The sequence below is a fragment of the Oncorhynchus mykiss genome, chromosome 4, assembly GCF_013265735.2.
Source record: "Oncorhynchus mykiss isolate Arlee chromosome 4, USDA_OmykA_1.1, whole genome shotgun sequence".
Lineage (NCBI taxonomy): Eukaryota > Metazoa > Chordata > Actinopteri > Salmoniformes > Salmonidae > Oncorhynchus > Oncorhynchus mykiss.
Genome location: NC_048568.1, coordinates 14,176,191 through 14,196,820, shown reverse-complemented (window position 1 = coordinate 14,196,820; position 20,630 = coordinate 14,176,191). Strand labels below are relative to the sequence as shown.

The 20,630-nt window shown below is 43.5% G+C and overlaps 1 protein-coding gene across 1 annotated transcript; it reads left to right on the top strand.

The window, feature by feature from the left end:
• The first annotated feature begins 9,628 nt into the window (after window positions 1-9,628).
• On the top strand, window positions 9,629-11,725 carry LOC118964438 (serine protease 27-like). Its single transcript, XM_036975681.1, has 3 exons — window positions 9,629-9,733; window positions 11,141-11,161; window positions 11,291-11,725. The coding sequence occupies exons 1-3, from the start codon at window positions 9,676-9,678 to the stop codon at window positions 11,455-11,457; spliced, it is 246 nt and encodes an 81-aa protein (XP_036831576.1). The 5' UTR covers window positions 9,629-9,675; the 3' UTR covers window positions 11,458-11,725.
• Window positions 11,726-20,630: the final 8,905 nt, after the last annotated feature.

The window sequence follows — 20,630 nt, the reverse complement described above, 5'->3', positions numbered from 1 at the left end:
ACTGGAAGGAAAGGCGGCCAAATGAGGTGTTGGCCTTGGTGGATGATCAGTGAGATATACCTGCTGGAACGTGTGCTACGGGTGGGGGTTGTTATCGTGACCAGTGAACTGAGATAAGGCGGAGCTATACCTAGCATAGACTTATAGATGACCTGGAGCCAGTGGGTCTGGTGATGATATGTAGCGAGGGCCAGCCGACTAGAGAATACAGGTCGCAGTGGTGGGTGGTATAAGGTGCTTTAGTAACAAAACAGATGGCACTGTGATAAACTGCATCTAGTTTGCTGAGTAGAGTGTTGGAAGCTATTTTGTAGATGACATCGCCGAAGTCGAGGATCGGTAGGATAGTCAGTTTTGCTAGGGTAAGTTTGGCGGCGTGAGTGAAGGAGGCTTTGTTGCGAAATAGAAAGCCGATTCTAGATTTGATTTTGGATTGGAGATGTTAAATATGAGTATGGAAGGAGAGTTTACAGTCTAGCCAGACACCTAGGTATTTATAGTTGTCCACATATTCTAGGTCGGAACCGTCCAGGGTGGTGATGCTAGTCGGGCGGGCGGGTGTGGGCAGTGAACGGTTGAAAAGCATGCATTTGGTTTTACTAGCGTTTAAGAGCAGTTGGAGGCCACGGAAGGAGTGTTGTATGGCATTGAAGCTCATTTGGAGGTTAGTTAGCACAGTGTCCAAAGAAGGGCCAGAAGTATACAGAATGGTGTCGTCTGCATAGAGGTGGATCAGGGAATCACCCGCAGCAAGAGCGACATCATTGATATATACAGAGAAAATAGTCGGCCCGAGAATTGAACCCTGTGGTACCCCCATAGAGACTGCCAGAGGTACGGACAACATGCCCTCTGATTTGACACACTGAACTCTGTCTGCAAAGTAGTTGGTGAACCAGGTGAGGCAGTCGTCAGAGAAACCAAGGCTATTGAGTCTGCCGATAAGAATAGGGTGATTGACAGAGTCGAATGCCTTGGCCAGGTCGATGAAGACGCTGCACAGTACTGTCTTTTATTGATGGCGGTTATGATATTGTTTAGTACCTTGAGCGTGGCTGAGGTGCACCCGTGACCGGCTCGGAAGCCGGATTGCACAGTGGAGAAGGTATGGTGGGATTCGAAATGGTCAGTAATCTGTTTATTAACTTGGCTTTTGAAGACAGGGCAGGATGGATATAGGTCTGTAACAGTTTGGGTCCCCAAACTGAAGAGGGGGATGACCGCGGCAGCTTTCCAATCTTTAGGGATCTCGGACAATATGAAAGAGAGGTTGAACAGGCTGGTAATAGGGGTTGCAACAATGGCGGTGGATAGTTTTAGAAAGAGAGGGTCCAGATTGTCTAGCCCAGCTGATTTGTACTGGTCCAGGTTTTGCAGCTCTTTCATAACATCTGCTGTCTGGATATGGGTGAAGGAGAAGCTGGTGAGGTTTGGGCGAGTAGCTGCGCGGGGGGGGGTTGAGAAATGCTTATTGAAATGTTCGATTAGCATGGATTTATCAGTGGTGACCATGTTACGTAGCCTCAGTGCAGTGGGCAGCTGGGAGGAGGTGCTCTTGTTCTCCATGGACTTTACAGTGTCCCAAAACTTTTTGGAGTTAGAGCTACAGGATGCGAATTTCTGCTTGAAAAAGCTAGACTTTGCTTTCCTGACTGACTGCGTGTAGTGGTTCCTGACTTCCCTGAACAGTTGCATATCGTGGGGACTATTCAATGCTCTGGCAGTCCGCCACAGAATGTTTTTGTGCTGATCAAGGGCAGTCAGGTCTGGAGTGAACCAAGGGCTATATCTGTTCTTAGTTCTGCATTTTTTGAACGGGCATGCTTCTCTAAGATGGTGAGGAAATTACTTTTAAAGAATGACCAGGCATCCTCGACTGACGGGATGAGGTCAATATCCTTCCAGGATACCCGGGCCAGGTCGATTAGAAAGGCCTGCTCGCAGAAGTGTTTTAGGGTGCGTTTGACAGTGATGAGGGGTGGTCGTTTGACCGCGGACCCATAGCGGATACAGGCAATGAGGCAGTAATCGCTGAGATCCTGATTGAAAACAGAGGTGGTGTATTTGGAGGGCAAGATGGTCAGGATAATGTCTATGAGGGTGCCCATGTTTACGGATTTAGGGTTGTACCTGGTGGGTTCCTTGATGATTTGTGTGAGATTGAGGGCATCTAGCTTAGATTGTAGGACTGCCGGGGTAGCTAAGCTAGCTAAGACAACAACAACAGCTATTCAGCTAAAACAACAACAGGTAAATGGTGATGAATGGGCAGAGGGTCGGTTAACTACACACAGAGCCTGAGTTCGCGGCTGGGGCCGGCAGATAAACAAAAAAATATATAAAAAAATAAAAATATATATAAACAGAATGGAGTACCGTGATTAATGAACAGTCCAGCGGGCATCAGCTATGTAGCCAAGCGATCATAGGTTCCAGGGGGAAGCAATAGATGGAACAGGGAAGCCGCGGAGTAGTCGTTACTATGCTAACACGCGGGCGGTGGCACACGGGCGCTAGCACGATGGTGTATGTTTATATGTTAAAGATGTCTTCCAGCTATTTTTGAACTTTTAATGCTATAGTGATATCCCAAGTACAAATATAATAAAGCACACACACACACACACACTAAATGATAAAAACAGCTGTTTTGAGCAAAATAGTGTTATTTTGACACAACTGCAAACTTCAAGGAGTAGGGCATTCAAGGAGTTCTGTGGAAATCCGTGATGTCATCGGTATCCCCCTTGTTTGAGGAGAAATAGAGAACAAAAGTGGAAATACCCCTCCCAACTTGTGCTATATCATGACATACCTTAACCACCTATTAAGATGTGCCTTTTGTTAAGTAAATGAGGTGTTAAATGAGGTGAAAAGGAGACTGAAGTGGCACTTTAAGACAGTAAGACTGAGATGTTAAGACGATAAGGAAATTCAGGGAATTCTGGAAATGCCCGTTTGTTTCCCTATCCTGCGTTTGCCTTTTGAATAACTTCCTCTGAGCAACACTAATTGCCGTATAAGCTCTACCTGTGTGTAGGACAGTAATCATGCCTAATATTGTTTTAGAATTCAAAGAAATTAGCATTAGGCATTCAGGGATTCTTGAAAGTCAGGACAAGGATTGGTTGAAAAAAAGTGGATTTTGTTTAATTATTATTAATATCAATGTTGGCTCTCTTCCCTTTCTAATTTCTAACTCTCCCAAAAAGTGTTTAAAATTACAATAACTGGCTAGAATGAACCTCTACAGGATCGGTGTCCCCCCACGGGACGGTTAAGCTAACGTAAGCTATGTGTTATATTCTCCTACATTAATTTCACATTTCCACAAACTTCAGTGTTTACTTTCAAATGGTGTCAAGAATATGCATATCCTTGCTTCAGGTCCTGAGCTACAGGCAGTTAGATTTGGGTATGTCATTTTAGGCAAAAATTAAATAAAAGGGTTGGAGCCTTAAGTGTAGTTTCTTGCAGTAGCCATCTCTGACTTTAAGGAATATTTTTCTGGTCAGTTGTGAGGTATGAAGAAAATACAGATATACAAAATATGCAGATTAATTACTCTTTCATCCCCATCTGTCAACACCAGATGACCAGATGACAATTTCCTGCATTTTATGTAGGGAATCATTCTATTCTGGTAGAGCCACAGACTGTAAGATTTTAAAGCACTTTCTAATTCCAGCCACTTAAAGAGATGGTGTTATGATGGCGCCGAAGGGTATGGCAGCTGTCTTATTGGCTCTCAACCAATCATGCTATTTTGTTAATTTTTTTTGCGTTGTTTGTAACTTGTTCTGTACATAATGTTGCTTCTGGACGTCAGAACTGGGATTATTCACCTCAAATTGGACGAGGAGTTCTTCTTCAATGAGTTGGACGCAAGGGACATGTTGCAGAGAGAAGGAAATGGAGATGGAGAAGGAAATTGAGATTTCGAGGCAAAAGATCAGGGTGCCTTGCGATCAGGCGACGAGTGGCTAATCTTCCCTTGCCTTCATTCTTCTAGCTAATGTTCAATCGCTGGAAAATAAATAGTACGAACTGAAAGCACGTTTATCCTACCAACGGGACATTAAAAACTGTAATATCTTATGTGGCTGAACCACCACATTAAGAACATACAGCTGGCGGGTTATAAACTCTATCTGCAATGCAGAACAGCAGCCTCTGGTAAAGACATGGGCGGGGGTCTATGCATTTATGTAAACAACAGCTGGTGCACGATATCGAAGGAAGTCTCAAGGTTTTGCTCACCTGTGGTAGAGTGTCTCATGATAAGCTGTAGACCACACTATCTACCTAGAGAGTTTACATCTGTATTTTTCGTAGCTGTCTACATACCACTACAGATCGAGGTTGGAAATAAAACCATACTAAATGAGCTGCATTCCGCCATAAGCAAACAGGAAACGTTGATCCAGAAGTGGCGCTCCTAGTAGCTGGTGACTTTAATGCAGAGAAACTTAAATCAGTTTTACCTTGTTTCTATCAGCATGTTAAATGTACAACCAGAGGGAAAAAAAATTCTAGACCACCTTTACTCCACACACAGAGACTTGCACAAAGCTCTCCCTTGCCCTCCATTTGGAAAATCTGACCATAACTCTATCCTACTGATTCCTGCTTAATAGCAAAAATTAAAGCAGGAAGCACGAGTGACTCAGCCTATAAAAAAGTGGTCAGATGAAGCAGATGCTAAACTACAGGACTGTTTTTCTAACACAGGCTGGAATATGATCTGGGATTCTTCCGATGACATTGAGGAGTACACCGCATCAGTCACCGGCTTTATCAATAAGTGCATCGAGGACGTCGTCCCCACAGTGACTGTACGTACACACCCCAACCAGAAGCCATGGATTACAGGCAACATTTGCACTGAGCTAAAGGGTAGAGCTGCCGCTTTCAAGGAGCGGGACTCTAACCCGGAAGCTTATAAGAAATCCCCCTACGCCCTTTGATGGACCATCAAACAAGCAAAGCGTCAATACAGGACTACCATCGAATCATACTACACTGGCTTCGACGCTCATTGGATGTGGCAGGGCTTGCTAACTATTACAGACTACAAAGGGGAGCACAGCCGAGAGCTGCCCAGTGCCACGAGGCTACCAGATGAGCTAAATAACTTCTATGCTCGCTTCGAGGCAAGTAACACTGAGACATGCATGAGAGCACCAGCTGTTTCGGATGACTGTGTGATCACACTCTCCGCAGCCGATGTGAGTAAGACCTTTAAACAGGTCAACATTCACAAGGCTGCTGGGCCAGACAGGTTACCAGGACTCCGAGCATGCGCTGATCAACTGGCAAGTGTCTTCACTGACATTTTCAACCTCTATCTGTGCCCAAAAACACTAAGGTAACCCGCCTAAATGACTACCGACCCATAGCAATAACGTCTGAAGCCTTGAAATGCTTTGAAAGGCGGCTCAAGGCTCACATCAACACAATTATCCCAGAAACCCTAGACCCACTTCAATTTGCATACTGCACCATCAGATCCACAGATGATGCAATCTTTATTGCACTCCACACTGCCCTTTAACAACTGGACAAATGGAACACTTATGTGAGAATGCTATTCATTGACTTCAGCTCAGCATTCAACACCATAGTGCCCGCAAAGCTCATCACTAAGCTAAGGACCCTGGGACTAAACACCTCCCTCTGCAACTAAATCCTAGACTTCCTGACGGGCCACCCCCAGATGGTAAGGGTAGGTAACAATACATCCGCCACACTCATCCTCAACACAGGGGCCACTCAGGGGTGTGTGCTCAGTCCCCTCCTGTACTTGTTCTCTAATGACTGCACGGCCAGGCACAACTCCAAGACCAGAATTAAGTTTGCTGATGACACAACAGTGGTAGGCCTGATCACCGACAAGGCTGAGACAGCCTATAGGGAGGAGGTCAGAGACCTGACTGTGTGGTGCAAGGACAACAACCTGTCCCTCAACGTGATCAAGATAAAGGAGATGATTGTGGCCAATAGGATAAGGAGGACCGAGCATGCCCCTGTTCTCATCGACGAGGCTGTGGAGGAGCATGTTGAGAGCTTCAAGTTCCTTGGCGTCCACATCACCAACAAACTAGCATGGTTTGACATTCCAAGACATTCGTGAAGCACACCAAGACATTTGTGAAGAGGGCACGACAAAGCCTATTCCCCCTCAGGAGACTGAAAAGATTTGGAATGGGTCCTCAGATCCTCAAAAGGTTCTACAGCTGCACCATCGAGAGCATTCTGACGGGCTGCATCACTGCCTGGTATGGTAACTGCACCGCCTCCAACCACAAGGCACTACAGAGGGTAGTGCATACGGCCCAGTACATCACAGTGGCCAAGCTTCCTACCATCCAGGACCTCTATACCGGTGTCAGAGGAAGGCCCTAAAAATAGTCAAAGACTCCAGCCACCCTAGTCATAGACTGTTCTCTCTGCTACCGCATGGCAAGCGGTACCGGAGCGCCAAGTCTAGGCCCAAGAGTCATCTAAACAGCTTCCACCCCAAGCCATAAGTGTCCTGAACAGCTAATCAAATGGCTCCCCAGACTATTTGCATTACCTGTATCTACATAAATACCTCAATTACCTTGACTCCGGTGCCCTCACATGTTGACTCTGTACCGGTACCCCCTGTATATAGCCCCGCTGTGGTTGTTTACTGCTTCTCTTTAATTATTTGTTTTTCTTATCTCTTACTTTTTAAAACCATTTTTATTATATTTTCTAGAAACTGCGATTTTGGTTAAGGGCTTGTAAATTAAGCATTTCACCTGTTGTATCAGGGCATGTGACAAATACAATTTGATTTGATTAGATAGTTCTGCGATTTTACACATTTTAATATTTGTTTCCTCCCTCTTTTAGCATGTATTAATAACATCAGTCCATTTTCTCTCCCCCAGGTGGCCATGCACAGCTGTTAAAAATGATTACATGCTTCATATCGACTTTTTTTCTTGTTGCTGTTTTCATACTTTGAGAGATTTGTGTGCTCTAGTATGAGCTGTCTCCCCTCTGTCTGTCTGTCTTCTCCAGTGTGTGGCACTGATTCTCTCAACAAAGATTGTGGGGAGTCAGGATGCAGTTGCAGGGAGCTGGCCACGGCAGGCCAGTCTGCACAGAGCAGCCATTTTTGTGGAGGCTCCTTTATCAACAAATAATTGCTGCTTATTCCTTCTTCAGGTAGAAAGACCTAACCTTACCCATCCGTCAACCCTTACCGTATATTATGTCAATGTGTGATTGAATTGTCTATCTACGCTGTATTTTCCTACGTACTCTTATCTATTATATCCATGTATTTTGATGACAACTGTCAATTGAAATCAATGAACTTGAGTTAACACGCAGAGTCAATTTCCTAAAGAAAATGTGTGCTTTCTGGCTGGTCTTTCATTATTAATGGTTGTTAAATAAGTTGTAGCAGTGGTAGTGACTCCAGAGAGCGATACAGCACAGAATTGTGTAAACAGTGTCAGCAAGCACACTAATAATAGTTAGCATCAACTCCCTTCATTCTCAGCACCAACACATCCGGGCTGCTTGTCTACCCGGGCCGGCAGAATCAGCAGAGCACCAACTCCAACGAGGTATCCCAAACGGTCTCTCAGATCACCCGCCACCTGAACTACAACAGTGCAACCAGCGACAATGACATATGTTTGCTGAAGCTCTCATCACCTGTCACCTTCACTGACTACATCCAGCCGGTCTGCCTGGCAGCAGTGGACAGCACCTACTACACTGGCACTACTAGCTGGGTCACCGGATGGGGCGATATCAATAGTGGTGGTGAGATCTGATTGTCCCGATGCTGACTTTGCATTGACAAGCCAACCCTTTATATACCTATACATGTTACTACTTTTTTTGCCCGTTCTGTTTGTACCAAAACAGTTGGAGCAGACCACAAAAGACCCGAAATTTACAACAAGTGTGTTTTAATTCAGTGTGACTATGAATCTACTGGTAAATATGTTCTTGTGATGTAAATAATTAAGTTCGTAAGCAAATTTGGTTGTTTATCAGAACTCAGTTCATATGACTGTTAAATGCCTTTCTGTTTAGTCATCACACTTGATGATTAAATGGAAACATATCGTTTGTATATTGCGGGACTAAGCACACACCCCTGAGGGGCCGCCGTGTTGAGGGTCAGTGTGGTGGTGTTGTAGCCTACCCTTTTTACCTGGGGCAGCCTGCCAGGGAGTCCAGGATTCAGTTGCAAAGGGAGGTGTTCAGTCCCAGGGTCCCGAGCTTGAAGGGTATTATGGTGTTGAATGCTGAGCTTTAGTCAATGAACAGCATTCTCCCATACAGTAGGTATTCCTATTGTCCAGGTGGGAGAGAGCTGTGTTAAGTGCAATTAAGATTGCATCATCTGTGGATCTGTTGGAGCGGCATTCGAATTGGAATGTGTCTGGGATGACGGTGTTGATGTGTGCCATGACCAGCCTTTCAAAGCACTTCATGATTACAGATGTGAGTGCAACAGGACGATAGTCATTTAGGCAGGTTACCTTGGAGTTCTTGGGAACAGGGACAATGGAGGTCAGCTTGAAACATGTAGGTGTACCCAGTAAAACAGCTGTTAAGCTGAAGATTGAAATTGGTTCAATTTCTACCTCCATCTTATCATCCTATGATGTGTTAGACCTGGGATATCGTTCAAACAATGGAAGCCTGCTTTCCTTCCTCCCTATTCACCGATTTCAAAAGGTTGGATTTGGTAAAAAACAAAAAGGGAAAGGCCTTGCCTGTACAAATCCAATCATCCACAGATCAGTGTTTATCTAAAAAAAAAAAGCAAGAAAGAAAACCAGGGTGGAAGCAAGCATGAAAAGAAGGTTGTACTTAAAAAGTATTCTAAGGACCTCTGTTTTGAATTTATAAATCTGCTGGATTAGGTTGGTCCAGGTCTCTTGTGGTCTGCCCCCGAGGAGGGAGGCACTGCCTGTAAAATGAGTCTCTCTGGGGATAAAGAGAAGGGGGGGCATTGTCTTTAACATGAGATAGGGGGGCACTGCCTCTAAAATTAGTCTCTTTGGGGATAAAGAAAAGGGGGGCATTGTCTTTAACATGAGATATGGGGGCACTGCCTCTAAAATGAGTCTCTCTGGGGATAAAGAGAAGTTGGGGCATTGCCTTTTGCCTTGGTCTCAAAGGGGCATAGGGGGTTTAAAGTGTGAGTGTACGTGTAGGTATGTATGTTTACTCTTTAACTGTAAGGATGATAGAATTACAAATACACAATGTTAATTTAATTGAGAATTATTGAAAATTATGAATGTTGAATGAGGCAAGGCAGGGGAGGACACACAGAGAGGAAGAGAGAGAGAGTGTGTGAGAGAGAGAGAGAGAGAGCGCACGAGAGAGAGAAAGAGAGGGCCAATGACGTGTCATGAGGCATGTGTCACACCTTGACTCAACAACACAAGCTATTACCTACCTATGTACATACCACAGGAGGCTGCTGAGGGTAGGACAGCTCATAATGTCAGAAATGGCGCTAATGGAATGGGCTCAGTGTGGTGAGCCATTACCACAAGCCCATCCTCCTCAATTAAGGTGCCACCAACCTCGTGTGGTACATACCTCCTCCTTCAACCAATGGTATTATAAATACAGGACACACACAAAGCCGTAGCAGCTGATAGGATGGAGTCGGGGTGGGTATTGTGTGCTGTTGTATTTTCGTTGACCTGCATGGGAAAAGGTAATAGAGAATTATTATTATTATTATTATAGACTAGCAGTCCACTTTGAGTTACTTTAATACATTTAGAGAAAACTCAACAAGTTCACACTTTACTATGAAGTACTGTACTTTTCCAAGTAAATTATTTTACTGTTTGACTAGATTCCTATATAGACATTGGGTTATATTGGGTTCTTTCCCAAATGATTAAAGGAAAGTTTAGACTGCATTAAAACGGTGAATATGTTTGATATCACTGGTTTTACAGTACATTACAGGAATATATTATATTTTGGACTGTGTGTATATTTGCTTTGTAATGATTACTGCCTCATTTTGAGAGAGACCCCGACCCCCCAAAAAAGTTGAGTATTTAGGAAGTTGAAATTATCTATGAAAAGTAATTTAAATTATACATGTCTTTTGAAATTATGTAATCATTCTTATACTGAACCTTTCAGTGTAATGCAAGTCTTGCACATAACACCACTTTAATCGATAATTAATATGATAGCCAAAACATTCTCCACAGCACTGTCCCAAGTGATATTACTGTTTAACAAAAAACAAAGTGGTTTCCACACTGACTAAATCAAAGATTCTCACTCAAACTACCGTTATATCTACTTCTTATTATCAAAAGACAACAATATATATATACTTTAAATTGAACCTTTATTAACTAGGCAAGTCAGTTAAAAACAAATTCTTATTTACAATGACGGCCTACACCGGCCAAACCCCACCATGCGTGGACTCAAATCAAGTTATAAAAACATCTCAAGGATGATCAATGGAAACAGCATGCACCTGATCTCCATTTCGAGGCTCCTAGCAAAGAGTCTGAATACTTATGTAAATAAGGTATTTCTGTTTTTTTATTTTTAATAATTCTGCAAAAATGTCTAAAAACCTGTTTCCATTTTGTCATAATGGGGTATTGTGTGTAGATTGATAAGGAAACTTTATTATTTAATCCATATTAGAATAAAGCTGTAACGTAACAAAATGTGGAAAATGTCAAGGGGTCTAAAAACGTTCCTAATGCACTGGCTATCATTTTGTAGGGCTTCATTCTATTTTGATAGAGCCACAAACTGTAAGATTTCCAGCTACTTAAAGGGATAGTTCAGCGATTTTACATATTTAGATACTTGTTTCCTCCCCCATTTAGCATATCTCTTTAAGCCAAAGGTATTCAAACTTTTTTCAGCATCCTTAGAATCGATACATTTAGAGTTATTTTCACATCAACAAAAAACTTTAAATTCATAAAATGTTCATCTCTTATCAAAATTAAGATAATCAATAAATACATTTACTCAATACATTTTATTTTTCAAATTATACTTATATTTTTACTTTAAAAAAACCTGGTAACTGTAAACCCCTTTTAATAACACCAATCCACTCTCTCTCCACCAGGTGGCCATTCACAGGCAAATGGTAAGTTATTATTGCATGCAACTGCAGTGCTTCATATCGGCTAGGGTATCTTCCTCAATGCTCTTTTTATACTGTGAGGGATTTGTGTTTTCAATCATGAGCTGTCTCTCCTCTTTTTGTCTTCTCCAGTGTGTGGCATTGCTTCTCTCAACACAAAGATTGTCGGGGGTCAGGATGCAGCTGCAGGGAGCTGGCCATGGCAGGCCAGTCTGCACCGCTCCAACCGCCATTTTTGTGGAGGCTCCCTTATCAACAAAGAGTGGGTGCTGACTGCCGCTCACTGCTTCCCCAGGTAGAAAGACATAACCTTACCCGTCCCCCAACCCATATATTGTCATGGTGATATTGTAATATCTATATGCTGTCTTTGTCTATGTACTGAATGATCTATTTTAATCATGTATTAATCACTTAATTCAGAGAACTAATTCAAAGTATAATGTCTTTGGGTATTTTTTTTTTAATAATTAAATTTAACATGATAAATGTACATGTAACTGCAAAAATACAGGACAAGTCAAAATACAGTGCCCTGCGAAAGTATTCGGCCCCCTTGAACTTTGCGACCTTTTGCCACATTTCAGGCTTCAAACATAAAGATATAAAACTGTCTTTTTTTGTGAAGAATCAACAACAAGTGGGACACAATCATGAAGTGGAACAACATTTATTGGATATTTCAAACTTTTTTAACAAATCAAAAACTGAAAAATTGGGTGTGCAAAATTATTCAGCCCCTTTACTTTCAGTGCAGCAAACTCTCTCCAGAAGTTCAGTGAGGATCTCTGAATGATCCAATGTTGACCTAAATGACTAATGATGATAAATACAATCCACCTGCGTGTAATCAAGTCTCCGTATAAATGCACCTGCACTGTGATAGTCTCAGAGGTCCGTTAAAAGCGTAGAGAGCATCATGAAGAACAAGGAACACACCAGGCAGGTCCGAGATACTGTTGTGAAGAAGTTTAAAGCCGGATTTGGATACAAAAAGATTTCCCAAGCTTTAAACATCCCAAGGAGCACTGTGCAAGCGATAATATTGAAATGGAAGGAGTATCAGACCACTGCAAATCTACCAAGACCTGGCCGTCCCTCTAAACTTTCAGCTCATACAAGGAGAAGACTGATCAGAGATGCAGCCAAGAGGCCCATGATCACTCTGGATGAACTGCAGAGATCTACAGCTGAGGTGGGAGACTCTGTCCATAGGACAACAATCAGTCGTATATTGCACAAATCTGGCCTTTATGGAAGAGTGGCAAGAAGAAAGCAATTTCTTAAAGATATCCATAAAAAGTGTTGTTTAAAGTTTGCCACAAGCCACCTGGGAGACACACCAAACATGTGGAAGAAGGTGCTCTGGTCAGATGAAACCAAAATCAAACTTTTTGGCAACAATGCAAAACGTTATGTTTGGCGTGCTCTAGTATGAGCTGTCTCCCCTCTGTCTGTCTGGCTTCTCCAGTGTGTGGCACTGATTCTCTCAACAAAGACTGTGGGGAGTCAGGATGCAGTTGCAGGGAAATGGCCATGGCAGGCCAGTCTGCACAGATAGAGCAGCCATTTTTGTGGAGGCTCCTTTATCAACAAATAGTGCGTCCTGACTGCTGCTTATTCCTTCTTCTTCCTTCTTAAGCCCATTCCGTTTGTACCAAAACAGTTGGAGCAGACCACAAAAGATCCAAAATTTACAATAAGTGTGTTTTAATTCAGTGTGACTATGAATCTACTGGTAAATATGTTCTTGTGATGTAAATAATTAAGTTGGCAAGCAAATGTAATTTTGTAATGCTACATTTGGTTGTTCATCAGAACTCAGTTCCAATGACTGTTAAATGCTTTTCTGTTTAGTCATCACACTTGATGATTAAATGGAAACATATTGTTTGTATATTGCGGGACTAAGCACACACCCCTGAGGGGCCCCCGTGTTGTGGGTCATTGTGGTGGTGTTGTAGCCTACCCTTATTACCTGGGGCAGCCTGTCAGGGAGTCCAGGATTCAGTTGCAATGGGAGGTTTTCAGTCCCAGGGTCCCGAGCTTGAAGGGTATTATGGTGTTGAACGCTGAGCTTTAGTCAATGAACAGCATTCTCCCATACAGTAGGTATTCCTCTTGTCCAGGTGGCAGAGAGCTGTGTTAAGTGCAATTAAGATTGTATCATTTGTGGATCTGTTGGGGCGGCATTCGAATTGGAAGAAAGAAGAAAAAGGAAGAAAGAAAACCAGGGTGGAAGCAAGCATGGAAAGAAGGTTGTACTTAAATAGTATTCCAAGGATCTCTGTTTTGAATTTATAAGTCTGCTGGATTAGGTTGGTCCAGGTCTCTTGTGGTCTGCCCCCGAGGAGGGAGGCACTGCCTCTAAAATTAGTCTCTCTGGGGATAAAGAGAAGGCGGGCATTGTCTTTAACATGAGATAGAGGGGAGCACTGCCTGTAAAATGAGTCTCTCTGGGGATAAAGAGAAGGGGGGGCATTGTCTTTAACATGAGATAGGGGGGCACTGCCTCTAAAATGAGTCTCTTTGGGGATAAAGAGAAGGGGACGCATTGCCTTTAACATGAGATAGAGGGGGGCACTGCCTCTAAAAGGAGTCTCTGGGGATAGAGAGGAGGGGGGCACTACCTCTAAAACAAGTCACTCTAGTTGACATGCAAAGTTATGAGGTAGGACAAGAAGGAGTGTGTGTGAGTGAGTGAGAGCAGCTGCATCCACACAGGTGTGGTTTTCTGAGTTAATTAAAACCTGTTAAGGATATGGCAGACATATGCCCCCTTTGGAGAGATTGGGTACCCCTAGTAAACTGAAAAAAAATCTGTCAAAAATTGCTAATATATGCAAATAAAAATTATTATTGGATAGAAAACACTCTAAAGATTCTAAAACCGTTGGAATTATGTCTGTAAGTATAGCAGAACTCACAGGGCAGGCATTCTTCCAAACTAGTTTTTGTGGCCATGAAAGTTGGAGCAACTTTGACGTCATGGCCCCCACCCTTCCCAACCAGTTATGATTCTGGGGACACTTTCTATCTCTTCCGCTAGATGTCCTCTTTCAGTAGAGCTTTGAATCGTTCAAATCCCGCGAGAATTGACTCTATGGGAGTGAAATTAGTGCGTGCCACGAGAGAATAGGCTGTGCGTAGGGGCGCGAATTGGTCCCAGCCATTCCTTTGTTCCAGCACTCAAGAGAAGGGCAGACGATGGCCGATTGAATTGAAGTTTGTTTTGCGTGTCTAAAACATCATAAAGCTTGCTTCTGCACTTAGTTTGACCTGTTTAGTCGACATATAATATGTAAGTTTGAAGTTTTGATGCGCAACTTTTCCGGACCAGAGGACGTTTTGGGTGCATTTCAGCTGATGTTATTAGCAGTAGCTAATACAAAGACGCAAGACTTGAAACCAAACGATGTATTGGGTAAGTATGAAGCCTTCCAGAACATTCTGAACGAAGACCATTGAAGGTAAGGGAATATTTATGCTTAAATCTGTGTTTCTGTTGACTCCAACATTACGTAGAAATGTAGCTTGGAACTGAGCGCTGTCTCAGCATATTGAATAGTGTGCGATTTCTGTAACGTTAAAAATAAATCTAACAAAGCGGTTGCATAAAGAAGCAGTGTATCTTTCTAACTATATGTAGAACATGTATATTTAGTCAAAGTTTATGATGTCTATTTACGTTATCTTGCCCCGCTACCTAGATTTCCTGCAGGCATTTTTGAGTAATTTCTGAACGTGAACTCACTGTAAATGGACATTTATGGATATAAATGGCATATTATTGAAAAAAAAAGATGTACTGTGTAACATGTCATATTACTGTCATCTGATGAAGATTTTCAAAAGGTTAGTGAGCGATTTATTTTTTAATCCTGCGTTTGTTGATTGCATGTTTTGGCTATTCAAATGAGCTGTGTCTGGTGGTGGTTTTACATATATATGTGCTATGTTTTCGCCGTAAAACATTTTAGAAATCTGACTTTCTGGCTAGATGAACAAGGTGTTTATCTTTCATTTGAGCTATTGGACTTGTTAATGTGTGGAGGTTAAATATTTTTAAGAATATTTTTGCGTTCCATGCGCCACCGTTTCAGCTGAACGTGGGAGGGTTGATTCCCAATTGGGAACCAATATCGTAGACAGGTTAAGCTATTAACATCCCATTATGGTTAGGGTCCTGTATAAAAACGCTGGTTGCCCATTATTTTGGCTACAATGGATAGTAGAAGAAATCGCAGTGACTTTGAAAGGGTGGTCTCAAAGGGGCATAGGGGGTTTAAAGTGTGTGTGTACGTGTAGGTATGTATGTTTACTCTTTAACTGTAAGGATGATAGAATTACAAATACACAATGTTAATTTAATTGAGAATAATTGAAAATTATGAATGTTGAATGAGGCAAGGTAGGGGAGGACACAGAGAGGGAGAGAGAGAGAGAGAGAGTTTTAGAGTTTTAAATAATCTTTATTGGGTCTGCGGGCCCAACACACAATAAATACTCATACAAAACCACAGTTACACATCAATTAAAAACACAACTCCAATTCCTCCTCCACAGTAACTAAACACAACAGCCTCTGAATACCCCATATACTCAAAAACAGATCAATATTGTTGACAAGTTTATAATAGGCAAACTCAACCCTTAGTCTCGCTGCCAACATTCCCTCCAGCATTCCCACCACATCCACAGATCCCTGTCCCCGAATACTGTTCTTTCGGGTCTTCCATAGGGCTAATTTTTGCGAAGAAAACCTCTCCCAACGTTGAGAACCAATCAGTGATCAGTTCAATCATCCCGACCAACCTGGGAAACAGTAAAAACAGATGTGCCAGAGATTCAGACTCGGCACAGAATGGACACCCCTCCCCAACAGTCGGGTCCAGGTGTACCAGATGCATGTTGGTGGCTATAGCTCCATGTATTATCCTCCATTGGGGGTCAGCTGTCCTCTTATCAATAGGCAGTTTGTATAATGATCGCCAACAGCCTTTTGGAGAGGCACGTGGACCAAGCACACCCGCCCACCTCGTCGATTTTACCCCTTCCAGGGAAGAGGCATGGGACACCTTTACACATATTCTGTACATGGCCTTCTTTCCCACCTCCTTGAACCCCCAGCTCCGGGGTATCGAAGGAAAGCAGCAAACCCCCGTCTCCTCGAATGCCCCCATCACAGCACTAACAATCAGTGCAGGGAACACATAATCCAGACCCTCCTTCCACCGATCAGAATTGGAAGTGTCAGTCACATACTGCAGATGAAGCCCTGGCAAGGAATCGCAGACCTCATCGACGACCTTCCTCAGTAGGCGAGATGATCGGATCCCCGCTCTTTCTCCCAGCTCCTCCAACGATCTGCTCCTGCTACGCATCAGATGACCCAGCTTGGTACACCCCACGCCTAACAGGCATGAACATAGGCTGGCTGAACCCAGAACACGGGACTGGATGGCAGTGTTGTAAAAAATAGGCTCTTTTGACCCAGCTAGAACCGTCTCTGTACAACAATCTCTGGGCTGCTTGGAGCAGGAAAGCCATGATTCTAGAGGAAATGTCCACCAGGCCTTGCCCACCCTCGTGCAGTGGCAGGTACAGGGCTGCAGCTTTAATCCAGTGTTGTCCAGACCACAAGAAATTGACAAGGGTCCTCAGAAGCTCTTGTATCAGACCCTTTGGTGGCTGCAAAATCATTAGTCTGTGCCACAGGGTAGAGGCAGCAACCAGGACCCTTCCCCAAAAAGACAGCTGGGGCAGCACCCATTTCCACCTTGACAGTCTGGCACACACTTTCTCCGCTACACCCTCCCAGTTCTTTTTCTGAAAGACATCGGAGCCTAGAAAAACCCCCAAAGTCTTCATCCCATCTCTGCCCCACTGAAGTCCCCCTGGTAACCGTGGAGCGGACCCCGTCTGAAGCCCCCCTGGTAACCGTGGAGCAGACCCCGTTTGAAGCCGACCTGCCCACAGCGCTTCACTCTTTCCCCAATTGACTCTAGCTGAGGAGGCCCCCTCATACACCTTTAAAGCGTTTGAGAGAACCTTAACATCCTCACCCCCTGTAATAAAAACTATCACATCATCTGCATACGCAGACAGTGCTATCGTGGGACCCTTCATTACATCTGGCACAGAGAAATCAGTAAGCTTCGCTCTTAAAAAACAAAGCATTGGTTCAATCGCCAGACTATATAACTGCCCTGAAATTGGGCATCCCTGCCTGATGCCCCTTTGGACAGGGATGGGGCAACTCAAACCACTCCCCACCTTCACCATACACGAGGCCCCAGCATACAGTAAATTCATCCAAGACAAAAAAACATCCCCAAACCCAAAGGCTTTCATTGTTTTGAACAAGTACTGGTGGTCCACACGATCAAAAGCCTTCTCCTGATCCAAAGAAAGTAAACCCACATTTACATCAAACAGTTTACAAATGTCTAAAACATCTCTTATCAGAAACAAGTTGTCAACAATAGAGGGATCAGGTACACAGTAGGACTGGTCCTTGTGGATCAACAATCCCAGATACTCTTTCAACCTGTTTGAGAGACATTTAGAAACAATTTTGTATTCAGCGCACAGCAAAGCAACAGGTCTCCAATTTTTTATGAGAGCCAAATCACCCTTTTTTGGCAACAGTGAAAGCACCGCACATTGACAGGATACAGGAAGAGAACTATCATGAAAAGATTCACACACCACTTCATAAAAATCCTCCCCAATAGACCCCCAAAAGTGCTTATAAAACTCAGATGGTAAACCATCGATGCCAGGGGCTCGGCCTGTTGAGAGCTGCATAACTGCTGTGGACAGCTCTTGCAGTGTAATGTCAGAGTCCAATGCGATTCTCTGCTCAGGTCCCAATTGAGGAAGACCGTGTAACAACTGTTCAGTACACAGAGAGTCACAATCCTCCGCCTTATAGAGGGACGAGTAGAAATCCACGGCATGTTGACGCATTTCAATGTCATCCGTGGTCACCTTCCCATCAGGGAGACGAAGGCAGACCATCTGTTTACGTTGAAATGTCGATTGTCCTAGGTTTTTTTTAAAAGCGCTAAGAGCATCCATATCCTTGAGGGAAGCGAAACAAGACTTAATCAAGGCACCCTTCACTCTTTCATGCAGAAACGACCTCAGTTCATGTCTCTTGTCCTGTAAGTTCATGACTAGTCCAGGGTCGTTCTGAGTGAGCAGCTTCAATTCAATAGATTTGATGTCCTGTTCAAGGGCCTTGATAGTCTCTTTAACTTCAATTTGAGACAGAACAGTATTTTGTTGACAAAATACTAATATTTGGGCCTTCCCAACCTCCCACCATTGTCTCAAGGACTCAAAATGTCCTTTTATAACCCTCAATTTTTCCCAAAACAACAAAAACCTGTCACAAAACATGACATCATGTAACAATTTAACATTAAAATACCAGTAAGGTGATGACCTTCGTGGACAGGACAAGTGAATATCAACAGTAACCATATGATGATCAGAGAAACCCACAGGAGTAATGGCACACTTTCCAACAATACTACAGTATTGCTCAGATACATACAACCTGTCTAACCTTGCTGCACTGACACGACCTTCATTAATTTTTAGCCATGTGTACTGCCTAACTTTTGCATTCCTTACTCTCCACACATCAGAAAGCTCAAACTCAGTTAATAGGCCAGACAGGCAAGTGGCTGACCGCAGGTGAGGTTCTTCAGCGGTGCGATCAACAGTAAAATCCACTGTACAGTTCCAGTCCCCCCCTAAAACCATACACCCCTCTTGGTCACACTGTCTTAAGGTTTCCGTTATTTGATCAAATATAGCAATACGCTCTGTACCCTCATTAGGAGCATAAACATTCAAAAAACAAACAAAAACCCCATAACATCCACCTTGACCAATAAAACCCGACCCATGACAATCTCTGTTGTAGATACCACAGTCACCCCTAAGCCTGAGGAAAACAAAATTGCCACCCCAGCACTGAAATTAGTACCATGACTGAGTACATGCTGCCCCTCCCACCACATACCCCAGTCAACCTTATTTTCCTCATCACTATGTGTCTCCTGTAGGAAAACTACATTAAGCCTTTTCTGTTTTATTACTTCTAATACCTAAGCCCTCTTATTCCTGTCCCTTCCCCAATTCATATTGAGAGAACCTACCCTTAGTACCTCCATATAGAAAAGAGAAAAGAAAAGCAGAAGAAACCAGAGAAATCAAGGAGAATAAAGACACCCTATGAAGCATGATCATCATCATTATTTTAATCTTAATCTGACTACGTTTCCCACCACCTTTTGCTGCTGCAACAGCAGTAATACATTTCCTCAAGCGAAACCGCTTCTTCTCACTCAATTGGTCTAACCCCACCGTCTTCTGTAACATCACAGCTGACCTCACAAACGTATCAACATCAAAATAATCTGCCAATTTGACAGATTTCCCAAAAGTCTGATCCAGAAACTCATTTACCTCCTCTAGATCATAAACTGAGTCCTCACCAGCAGCTGTCATATCAAAAGAGATATCCATATCATTCTCCTGATCCTCAGCTGAGACCACAGACAACTGACTCCCCTCTACCACATCCCTTTCAACACTCCCCACTTGCACCTCATCACTCGTACCAGGCATCTCCTCCACTACCTGGGAGTCTAGCTCCACATGAACCCCAGCACACTACCCCAGGTCATCTTAGGTTTCATTACATACAGTCAAGAAGAACTACTGAATATAAGATCAACGTCAACTCACCATCAGTACGACCAAGAATATGTTTTTCGCGACGCGGATCCTGTGTTCTGCCTTTCACCCAGGACAACGGAATGGATCCCATGCAGCGACCCAAAAAAACGAGTCTGAAAAAGAGGGAAACGAGGCGGTCTTCTGGTCAGACTCCGGAGACGGGCACATCGTGCACCACTCCCTAGCATTCTTCTCGCCAATGTCCAGTCTCTTGACAACAAGGTTGATGAAATCCGAGCAAGGGGAGCATTCCAGAGGGACATCAGAGACTGTAACGTTCTTTGCTTCACGGCTCACTGGAGAGACGCTATCGGAGGCGGTGAAGCCAGCGGGTTTCTCCACGCATCGCGCCGACAGAAACAAACATCTTTCTGGTAAGAAGAGGGGCGGGGGCGTATGCCTTATGGCTAACGAGACATGGTGTGATGAAAGAAACATACAGGAACTCAAATCCTTCTGTTCACCTGATTTAGAATTCCTCACAATCAAATGTAGACCGCATTATCTACCAAGAGAATTCTCTTCGATTATAATCACAGCCGTATATATTCCCCCCCAAGCAGACACATCGATGGCTCTGAACGAACTTTATTTGACTCTTTGCAAACTGGAATCCATTTATCCGGAGGCTGCATTCATTGTAGCTGGGGATTTTAACAAAGCTAATCTGAAAACAAGACTCCCTAAATTTTATCAGCATATCGATTGCGCAACC